This window comes from Notolabrus celidotus, chromosome 19 (assembly GCF_009762535.1).
Source record: "Notolabrus celidotus isolate fNotCel1 chromosome 19, fNotCel1.pri, whole genome shotgun sequence".
Classification (NCBI taxonomy): Eukaryota; Metazoa; Chordata; class Actinopteri; order Labriformes; family Labridae; genus Notolabrus; species Notolabrus celidotus.
Window position 1 is genome coordinate 6,945,242 of NC_048290.1, and position 11,346 is coordinate 6,956,587.

The window sequence follows — 11,346 nt, forward strand, 5'->3', positions numbered from 1 at the left end:
GGAGAAGTGGTGGCATGCCAGATTTGGGAATGTTTGGGTTTTATTGAAACATCTGCCAAAAAAAAACTGTGAGAAAAAGATAGTAGACCTGCATCAACTCAGTGTGATTTTATATGAATATGTTTACAGTTACATGTGGTTTTGTGCATTGAAATACCACCATCTAGTGGTCATTTAACCACACTGCATTATACTTTTTATTTTTTCTGCAAATGTGTGTTTTATTCAAACCAAGCTCATGTATATAAACTGTACATACACATTCAATTCAACAAATGCATTAAAAGGAAAAGACACCCACACACTCACTCACTCCCACATAAACACACTCACTCACTCTCTCACTGCCCACATGTCCTGATCTCCTGGCTTGATGTGGAGGATTATTTTGGCTCCACAGACACAACAGCCAACTCAACTGTGTCTGCATTTTTTTTTGTCGAGTGAGGCCTCATGCCGGAAACACGCTCTGCAGACGGAGGCTTAGTGTGTGTTTTTGTAGAGGGAGGTAAGCGTGCATGGCTGTCTGATTGGTGTTATCCCAAATGCGACACAGTGTAACCGGAATTTTAAAGCCCTTGGAAATTGTGACGACGGAAAAAAACATAAAACAAAAGAAAATACACAATTTTGATCAATGCATACTTGAAACAGAAGGAATCCAGGTAACTACAGAATGACAGACACAGTCAGCATCTGTTCTCTAAGATACAAACAAAACATTTTATGCTTGTTAGATAAAAACACAGAGGAGAGATGGGGCAAAGGTTGGCTGTTAAGAAGTATCCTCAGTGGATTCATGTAGCCGTATTTGCATATACAAAAACATGTTACAAAACGCTGGAACAGTCCAAGCTCTGAGATTCAGCAGTATTACTCTCTCTCCTGTACTTACAGTGAGAAAATCAAACAGTTGTGTTGCTTACAGAGATTTCTGTACCAACACAGGAACTCTCCTCCAGCCTAACAGATCAATAATAATCTATTGAACTGAAGTTCAATCAGTATCGCTGATTAAGTTGAATACCATTGCATGACAATGACTTAAAAGTTCTCACCATGTTCAGCCCTACTTTACCTCGACCCTCAAACGGCTTCCCAGACTGATGTCATCTTAAATAAATACAAAGGTTAAAAGCTGAACTGGAGTGACAGGATTCTAATCCTGAAATATTATTGCTGCAACAGGATAGTGTTATGCTGTGCAAAAATGCATAAGTATTATGCATATTGAGGGGTGGGCATTGAATGTATTATGCAGAGAAGTGATAGTACTTTCAAGTCCATTATTGGAAACATTAGACCGTATTATCTCACCCATACTGTGGGGGCTTTCTTAAGTCCTTTAAATTTTCAAGCAGCTATGTTTGTTCGTCCTGTTACGGTCACTTCCCTTGACTTTGAATTGACCTGTCACATGCAACAACTTATTAGGGGTGTTCTGTTAAAAAACGTTAGCTGCAATCTGTGAGGCAGTGAGAAGCAACTGATTCCTGTAGCTGTGGTACAAATCAAATCAACACAGTACATAGTAGAATGCACAGTTAAAAGGTCAGAGCCCAAACGGGTCTAGATGTATTCAGCTTTTCAATCCAACTCGGTGTAAAGCTTTCAAACATGCTGTCCTCAGCGTCCTTATTCACCTGCAGTCCAGGTAATCACTGTCTTTGTTTTTTGATGACGGATCAGTCATCAGGAATGGCTTCATCCATCCACTTCATGTAAGCCAGACTGCCGTCCTCCACCGGGAAGCTGAGGACTTCTGGGTTTGCGTAGGGATGAACTGACCTTGAGGGGACAAACATGGTCACAAGACAGAAAGGTGTTAAAGAAACTAAAGGAAAACTAAGACAATAAGAGAAGGGATGTAAGTATTGCAACCTTAATTCCAAAAAATGCTTGGTAATGCTGTTTAAGAGGTTGATAAAACAGGTGGCTACAATAAGATTTAGTAAAAAAAGTAGAGGCAAATGTGAAACCCTTCAACCCTTACTTCAAAGAGTTGGAGCTGACTCACTGGAAGGCAGATTTCTCAATGCCGCCGCCTCATGTTTCCAAGTTTGGACTCAAGGGAGAGTAAACAGAACTTTAAGGTCTCAGTGGTTCGAAAAGAGCAGAACATCAGGCATGTATGTTTGCCCTATGCTACAGGGGACTGCCTTTGGGTTTTCTTTGTTATCTCAAGTAGAGAAAATAAAAGCTAAGCAGAAAATCAGGCAGTATAGCCATGGAACAGAAAGCACAGCCGTTAGAAGTTACTTCTTATTCTAATTATGTTCAACTAAGACTTCCTTTCTAAGTGTTTCACTTCAACACGTAATGACTGTCTTTTCTAAAGCTTTCACCTCTGTTGTTTATAGTAATGCTTTCCAGTACACTTAAAGAAAAAAGGTTCTACTACTGTTTCCAAAAAGTGCTTTAAAATGCATCTCAGCACAATAACGGTAAGATTGCGATGAAGCTTGTCCTCATCCGGTGTTCTGACAATCCATTGCCTCTGTGTAATGTAAGTGATGCCATTTTTAATACCTTGGCACAATGTCAAGTCTAATAGACTGATGCTTTAAATAGCCAAATGAGAAGATGATTAACTCCATATGGTTGTCTTAGTTATGACAAGTGTTGTATACCGTTTGATTTTGCATCTGGCATTCCAACTGTGAGAATGTAATTACAGATATAACAGGATGTCTTCCAGCTCCTGCAGCCGAATTTAATTTAAAAAATACCACAGCTATATTCATGGATTAATTTAAAAAACGTTTTTTAGCATGTATCTTATAAACTCAAACCTCTAAAAATCTAATTCAAGTTGAAGCATATCAATTCTATTTAAACTCTTTTTGCAAGATCCTGCGAAATGCTATGTAAGATCTTGAGAAACTTGGAAGATGCTAAAAACCTTATGCAAGACCCTGACAGATGAGAGCTGTCAGGGTCTTATGAGATCTGAGAAACGTTTGAAAAATCCAGAGACACTCTTGTAAGATCCTGAAAAACTGGTGAGATCTTAAGAAATGTGAAACATGCTGATAATATTTTGAAGATCCTGAGACACTTCAGAAAAATCCAGATAAACTTTTGCAGGATACTGAGAAATTTGGAAGATGCTGAGAGTGTTTTGCAAGATCTTAAGAGACTTTTGTGAGACACTGAGAAACTTTGCAAGATCCTGAGAAATGTGAAAGATGCTGATAATATTTTGCAAGATCCTGAGACACTTTTGAATGATCATGGCAGAACTGTTATGAGATCTGAGAAACTTAAGAAAAATACAAAGGAAGTTTTACAAGATCCTGAGAAACTTTTGTGAGATCCTTATAAACATTTGCAAGATCAATAGAAATTTGGAATATGTTGAGAAACGTTTGCAAGATGCTGAGGAGGTTTTGCAGGATCGTGAGAAACTTTTGCACGATCCTGACAGAACTATTATGAGTTCTAAGAAACTTCAGTAAATACAGAGAAAGTTTGCAAGATCATAAGAAGTTTGTAAGATGCTGAGAAAGTTTTGCAAGATCCTAAGATACTTTTGCAAGACCCTGAAAAACTTCTATGAGATCCTTCCAAACATTTGCATGATCATGAGATATTTGGAAGATGTTGAGAAACTTTGTAAGATGCTGAGGAAGTCTTGCAGGATCTTGGGAAACTTTTGCACAATCCTGACAGAACTATTATGAGTTCTAAGAAACTTAAGTAAATACAGAGAAAGTTTGCAAGATCATAAGAAGTTTGTAAGATGCAGAGAAAGTTTTGCAAGATCCTAAGATACTTTTGCAAGACCCTGAAAAACTTCTATGAGATCCTTCCAAACATTTGCATGATCATGAGATATTTGGAAGATGTTGAGAAACTTTTGTAAGATGCTGAGGAAGTTTTGCAGGATCTTGGGAAACTTTTTCATTATCCTGACAGAACTGTTATGAGATCTGAAAAACGTCTGAAAAATCCAGAGATGCTTCCGCAAGATCCTGAGAAATTTGGAAGATGCTGAGAAAGTCTTGCAAGATCCTAATAGACTTTTGTGAGGTCCTGAGACACATTTACAAGATTTTGACAGAACTTTTATCAGATCTGATTAACTTTTGATAAACCCAAAGAAAATTTGCAAGATACTGAGAAAACCATGTAATAACCTAAGAAATATTTGCAACATTGTGAAATGTGGAAGATGTTGAGGCACTTTTGCAAGATGCTGAGGAAGTTTTGTAAGATCTCACTAATTTAATTGAATTTCTACTGTATGTCACAGGTACTGGAAACTTGTTCTCCCCAAACTAATTGCTGCAGTGTAATTAAGTTGAGCCCACTCATGTATGAAATGATCTGTTGACGACCCCTGCTCACTTGAGTCCCAGCTGCCAGCGCATAGAAGCCACTGAAAGTTGTCCAGCTTGGACGACGGCCCACGCTGATGAAAATCAGGTCGTAGTTCTCTGTCTACCTTATCATGGTTGAATAGAAGCGTCCGTTCTGTACAAGCAGTGCTCTGCTGATGAGTTATTGACCTGGTGCCTGCCTTTGTTGAACAGTGCAGCTGTATTTTGAATGCTCTACTTATTCAGCTAAATAATGAAGTAGTGAAATTTTAAGTACTCAACAGGGCCCAAATTGAAAACAACTACCATGAAGCTTTAATGCACTTCTACAGTAAAGTAGGCAAAGCTGAAGCAGTAAAATACATTAAAACTGTAATTGTGTGTTCACAACAATCTGAAACAAACATGATATAAAGCAAGCTCTCACCTCACATAGTCTATGACCTGCTGGATTCTAGAGGTCTTTGTTTTCACCAGCTGCAACAACAACAACAGAGGCATCAGTCAATACATATATATATAAAGTCAATGGTCAAAACACAGTGCAGATGGTTCAGAAGCAATTTGAGCAACATTGAAATGGCGATATAAGATGTGTTTCCTGCTGAAAGTGCGACCCTGATTGGTTTTGAATCTGGGCTTTGGCCAGCAGCAGCGCTCCCCTCATTCCAGTATGGCGCACCACCACTGAATCTTTTAAAGGGATATTTCATTTTTTTTAAGTGGGGTTGTATATGTTTTATGTCACTAGTAATTTCACTAGCCACAACGGATGTTGGTCAGCTCAGCCCCTTTAAAGAGAAACCGCAAGGAGAAACAGCACGCAAGCTAGGCTACAGTTTCCAGCAGAGGGGGTCAGTCCTGCCACGTGATTTAGCTAACTTTGAAAGATTCCAACCTGAGCACTCATCTTGGTTTAAGTGTACGCTCTACGAGGGATTTTTTCAGCACTTCACTTTGCCACCAGAAAGAACTTTTTTTTTTGCACAATACAGATGTGCTCTTTCACCTGCAGCGCACTGACACGGGACTTCCACCAGATCCGTTTTCGATCTGCTGCGGTCTGGCTCCGTGCTCTCTCGTCCATCAACACCCACCAATTGTTTTTTCAGAACGCAGCACAGAGCAGGACCGCCGGACATCTGGAGTCATGTGACCGAGGTTTTCCCGCTGTAAATACTGAATCAAGGATTATCCTGCTCCTCTCCTCATCCATGTTGTCTTTGTCAGCCTCTGAAAACCTCTGACTTGATGACTCCAGACCTGCCTCCATTCAATATGACATTTTGTTGTGATAATTAAGTTAAAAACGATCTACCACTAACACAGTGTGTTTTATTCTGAAGATTAATCAGAGGTTTTAATTTTGTTTTGTTGCGTGACTTCCTGTCCCACTCCATCTGCTCTGTCCTGAATTGATGCGTCATGCTCCGGCATCCAGCAAAAATAGAAGTCTTGCATATCTGATCTGTTGCATTCGGACCTGCTGGATCAGACGCAGCCAGAACGCAACGGAGCGGATCCAGTGGAAGTTAACACATTGACTAGAATAGAAACCTATCAGATCTGGTGCCGTGACGGATCGGAGACTGATCAGACACGGATCTGGTGGAATTTGGCCATGTGTCCTTCAAAATTGGTTAAATTACATGACAGAACTGACCCATCTGCTGAAAACTGTAGCCTAGCTTGCTTGCTGTTTCTCCCTGGAGTTTCTCATTAAATGGGCCGAGCTGACCGGCATCCGTTGCGGCTAGTGCAATTACTAGTGACATAAAACACCACTCCAAAAAAAAATGAAATACCCCTTTAAGTGGCTTATCTTACACTTCTGCGTACCACTGAAACATGACTGTTGGCTTAATAATGATCCCGGTGTGACTTTCCCACCATGCTTACCATCAGAATCTCACTTGCATCCTGGATTTCACCTTTCCAGTAATACCTGAAGAACCATAAAGCAGAAGAAATTACAACTGTAGTGTTTCCTAAACACATATGAAGGCGTGTAAATCAGCAAGGATTGAATGGTACCACAAATAAAGTCAATAAAGGCTATCATGAAAACTGCAATTTCCTTAAGAGCACAAAATCAAACATAGCCAAACTGACTATTATTGGCTGCAGTGATTTACATGAATACCATCAAGTTGTGCCTTAGAGGCTTTTATGGTATTATAAGCAATTACTTTAAATATAGTGATATGAAATACAGCAAAACACAAACTAAGAGCCCATATTGAAGCATTTGTCAAAATAACTACTGCAGTATGGGGCTGAATTAGCCTGGATCTAACTGGAACACATTTATTATGAATCTGAAACCCCCTCCACCTCTTGCACCAACACCCTCACCCCCTAAACTAACCCAAACACGTCCTCTATTTATAGTCTAAAACCTGTGTTTGGTATACATGTTTTAACACTGCCTCTTCTATTCAGCAGCCCTCCGTCCTCTACGCCCTGAGTTTTTTCCCTTCCCTTTGTGGTTATGCATTAACAGGAACGCTCACCCATGCATACAAACATATGGGCCCTCTGAATGCTGTCACTCAGGTTCTAGTGATGGGAAAACTGATAAAAGCATTCAAGTACAGCCCATTCATACGCGGTTGCCTTGGAAATATGCGTTTTAGCAAAGATAGAAACGTGTGTGTGGATTTTAGCAACTTTTTAACTGATCTAAGGTTTTGTGATAAGAAGCAAAGTTGACTCAAGGTAAGGGGTAAAATATAATTTACATTGTGGACGTCCTGCTGAGAATGTTAACACTGGCTGCAAGCCGCCTCTCCATGATTGCCCTGGAAGAAAGACGGGAGAGGTAGGGAGCGTGGATGGAAGCAGAGAGGGAAGGTATGGAAAGAGAGGAAAGAAAAATTAAACACTTACAAGCCACCAGCTGTTTATCAATTACAGCGTGAAACTGAGCCCTTCATCGTGGAGCTCTTCAGGAAGCCTGCAGGAAAATACTCTCATGCTGTTAATTCAGAGAAGATGATAAACTTTGCTTTCTGCTTCTGCTTGCATGATATTAAAGTTCATTACCAGCTCAGCTGTGCCCTCTCCTCTAGCCAGTGTCTCTGAAGGAGGTGATTTACATATCTGGCATCCACACTTTGGCTTCTCTTTGTTGGACACTCAGTTAATAGAGCTCATTTACATGCAGCTAGACTGCAAACAAAGAAGATGAGAGTGCAAACACTGCCATCCACTCTTTGTCAGTTTCACAAGATTGTATCTTTGACTCTCTTACAGAAATGTGAAAGTTACGCCTGACTGACTGACTGTAAAGTGTTTGAACTGCTCTATCATATTTCAAACTTGAACCCAAAATAACAAGAATTCTGAGTAAGAGTCTGCATTGTGTTTTTTATTATTAGGAAAATATACGCGTTTGCTTTTCTCCAGGAGTTAAATGAGAAGACTAACACCACTCATGTCTGTTTGGTAAACATGAAGCTGCAGGAGCCAGTAGTTTGGTTGGCCTAGCTTATTTCCCGGCTATGTTAGATGCTTGGTTCTGATTGGTCAAAACTCCAAAGCAATGATGTGTTTTTTCTGGGCAGCCAAGTTTTGTCAGAGACAACCTGATACCACACGCCAAATCAAATCAATCTGCTGAGAGGAGTCTGGCACGTTCACCTCTGCCTGCTTAGCATTCTGATCAGATAAATATCAAGAGATTTTTTTTAAAGATATTTTAGGGGGGCATTTTGGCCTTTATTGATAGGACTGCGGAAGAGAGAAAGGAAATGTTGGGAATATAGAGAGTGGGGGAAGATGAGCAGCAAATGACCATCGCCTGGGATCAAACTGGCGATCACTGCAACAAAGCCCACAGCCTCTGTACATGGGGCGCACACTTAAACCCACAGACTGTATAAATAATGGACGTATGTCCGTGATGTCACCCATCTGTTCCTGAAGCCCTGTTTTGAAGCCATTCGTCAGCGGTTGCCATATTGGAAATGCTGAACACAACCAAAACTTGTAATCTTAATATCTTCTGAACCGTCACATTAGGAAAAAAAATTCCATTTCATGTGAGCCGATGGAGAAATTAGCTCTTCATACCGAAGCAGTGTTTTGAACCAGGCTGTAAACATGTTTATTATTGCTGCAAAGATCGTCTTTTCAGAATTGGTGTGTATGTGGTTGCCGAAGTTTCTGCAGCTAGCTTCAAGTGGACGCTCGATGAACTACAGTTTCATAACATTTCCGCATGGGCTTCATATTTTGAGACCGGAGATTGCCACTTGCTTAAACCGCTAGGCTAACAGCACCCCCATGAGGAGAATTTTCTTTTTAATTAACTTGAATGTATTTGAGGAGCTTAAAACTTTGCAGAATGTTACAGAACACATAGGAAAAGTGTAAATACATATGTCCAAGATGCATGGTTGATAATCCAGAATACCTTTACACCTTTTTTTCAATAATAAGTAGTTATGTTATGTTCAAAGTGGTAGAATTCAAAACTTAGCCTTAGTCTCACGCTACCTTGATTTTCCATATTTTTGTCATTCATCAGTCAGGAAGCTGGAAAATGTTAAAGCTCTATCAATTTCCCTATATGTAAAGGCTACAAACTGCACCCAGTAGAACAATAACATCCCTGTCATAACAACATGGTAGTTCTCCTGCCTGAGGGAAAGCTGCCATGAAACATGGGGACAGAGAGTAACGTATTAAACCACATGTTGGCTCTACTACTTATTATTCAAACAAGATACAGAAGAAGAGTTAATAAGTAAGCCCTGGGGCTACTATTTTTATTTCTAACCTTTGGGCGAGTTTTCTGCCTGATTCCAGTACTGGGCTAACAAAGATAACAGATTCCCAGCTCCATAATAAATGCATGAAGAGCTTTATTACTCTTCTTGTTGTTAATGGAAAACACACACACACATGTGCTTATTTCCCTTATTGTTGAACTCCTTTTAAAATACATTTAGGCTAAATCTGTGTTATAAACTTAATGTGTATTTGGCTTGATTCATTCCCTGTGGGCCTGACAGGGAGTGATTTGACTGACAGGTGGCCTTTTGGATGCTATATGAGTCTGTTTCGTTATGAACTCCTGATATGAGCACTATAAGGAGCTATAGTGAAAGCAGTGCTGCTACAGTAGTGTGGAGTAGACCACAACATTTACCTCCCTATGTCCTTCGCTGCCTGTTCGTTGGGACTGTTGATGAGAAGAAGAGAGTGGTGGCCTGGTACGTAACTCCCCATTAACGCTGAATGAAGCTGGATCCCAATGGACCTCAACCCAGGATACATGGACACAGACAGGACGAGGAGCTGGAGGGTGCAAAAAGAACAAGAACATCATAAAATGTTGAATTAACAAAAAGAACAAACAGACTTAAATACTATATTTGTTGGATGTTTGAATCTGTCATAAACTATTCAGACATTTAGCTGTTTTGTGTTACTTTATGTTCAGATGAGGCACAAAGTTGTAACTCAATTTAATTATGTGCTGCCCTCTGAAAGCATTGCCATGTTTGGATTGGATTGGATTCAGTATTTATCCTCTTATTATTTGGCGCTGTCTGTCACAGATAAATGAGTATGGGCCTTGGCTTGAGCTCAGTGACCAATTTATAATCTGTCCTACTTTTCTGCACTGCACAGCATCACTGCCACACATAGATGCACGTAAATCCTGCACAAATATGCTACAAATGGTGCAAAAAATATAACATTCTAGCATTTCAGACTTAGAAACAGTCTTATGTGGAAGATTTTTCAGGCAGTTTTCAAGTCAGAAGTGATGATAAAAGTCCATGAAATCTCTGGAGGTCTTACCAAACATAAAATGAGCAGAAACGTCCGAATAACAGAGTGGCAGGCTGCCTCTTTATGGCATCTCTGAAGAAGCCACTCCATCCTGTTAGAGGCAACAAATGTCATTCCAGAGTCCAGGCGCGTGCAAGATAATAAGAGGCACAAACTGAGCTCGAGCTTTCTCCACAAAGGTAATTAGTGTTCCGTCATTTTAACAAGCGCGTCAGCTGCTCTGTGGGAGAAAATCACCGTGGAAAGTCGTTACTGTCACGGGAGAAGTGCATTGTGCTGACAGGTACTGCAGGTCGGACTCGGACAGTCCAGCTGGGGCAAAGCTCCGCGCTGTTTGATTGGTCGTCTTCACTTCCGGACACGTGCGCGACCAGTAGAATCATCGGCTCACCTCAGCTGCCCCGCCCAGAGGCCCTGCACGAGGCATAATCGGCTTTGGTGTCTTTATACTGTCTACAGTAAAAACAAGGATTCACTCAGACTCACAGCGTGACCGTGATGAAGCAATATAAAACAGGGAATACAGGACTTTCTAAGAGTAACTTTGTTTTTATAAAGATGTCCTTTAGAGCAGGGGTTTCCAAAGTGTGGGTCGGGACCCCCTATCAATCAATCAATCAATCAGACTTTAGTTATAGAGCGCTTTTCATACAATGTTATTGTAACACAAAGTGCTGTACAAACAAATCCTAATCCTAATCCCAAAACCCACCCACAATCCTAAAGTGAAGAACACAATATATGCAACAATAATATTAAAAACAATGAAAATAAAATAAATAAATACAAATTAAAAAAATAAATAAATAAGTTGCTGAACGAACTGAGGAAACTCTCTCAGGAAACACTGGAGGTAAAAATAAGATGTTAAAACTCAAGACAAGAAATTAAAATCACCAAAATAAAATACATTTCTAAGATAATAAAACAATAAAATATTAAACCATTAAAACAAAATAAGATGCTATACTTAAAATTAATAAATAAATAAAGTAAATTACTAAGATAATAAAACACTTAAATATTAAACCATAAAAGAAAAATAAGATACTATACTTAAAATAAATACATAAATAAAATAGAATAAAAATGACTAGAATTTGAATTAGATGATAAATAAATAAATAAAAACTATTATAAGAATAAAACTCACCCCTAGGACAGGGGTTCTCAAACGTTTTTGGCTTGTGTGCCCCCTTTAAAAACAATTTCAACCAAG

General features: G+C 39.6%; 1 protein-coding gene across 2 annotated transcripts; it reads right to left on the reverse strand.

Moving 5' to 3' along the window:
* Positions 1-184: 184 nt before the first annotated feature.
* Positions 185-10,517, reverse strand: zgc:63972 (protein CutA homolog). 2 transcript variants are annotated; one of them, XM_034709727.1, is made up of 6 exons: positions 10,137-10,517; positions 9,478-9,626; positions 7,064-7,123; positions 6,222-6,267; positions 4,750-4,799; positions 185-1,788 (listed from the first exon to the last, which is right to left on the reverse strand). In XM_034709727.1, the coding sequence occupies exons 1-6, from the start codon at positions 10,239-10,241 to the stop codon at positions 1,686-1,688; spliced, it is 513 nt and encodes a 170-aa protein (XP_034565618.1). In that variant the 5' UTR covers positions 10,242-10,517; the 3' UTR covers positions 185-1,685. The 2 variants fall into 2 exon arrangements, with proteins under 2 accessions (XP_034565618.1, XP_034565619.1); XM_034709728.1 differs by lacking the exon at positions 7,064-7,123.
* Between the last annotated feature and the right edge of the window lie 829 nt (positions 10,518-11,346).

Excerpts from the sequence above, each read along its gene's own strand:
- zgc:63972 (XM_034709727.1), bottom strand. The coding sequence starts at position 10,241 with ATGACATTTGTTGCCTCTAACAGGATGGAGTGGCTTCTTCAGAGATGC. Across the intron at positions 6,268-7,063 it reads CTCAGCAGGACGTCCACAAT|GTATTACTGGAAAGGTGAAA; the intron begins GTAAATTATATT and ends ATGGTTCTTCAG. Across the intron at positions 4,800-6,221 it reads ATGCAAGTGAGATTCTGATG|CTGGTGAAAACAAAGACCTC; the intron begins GTAAGCATGGTG and ends TTGTTGTTGCAG.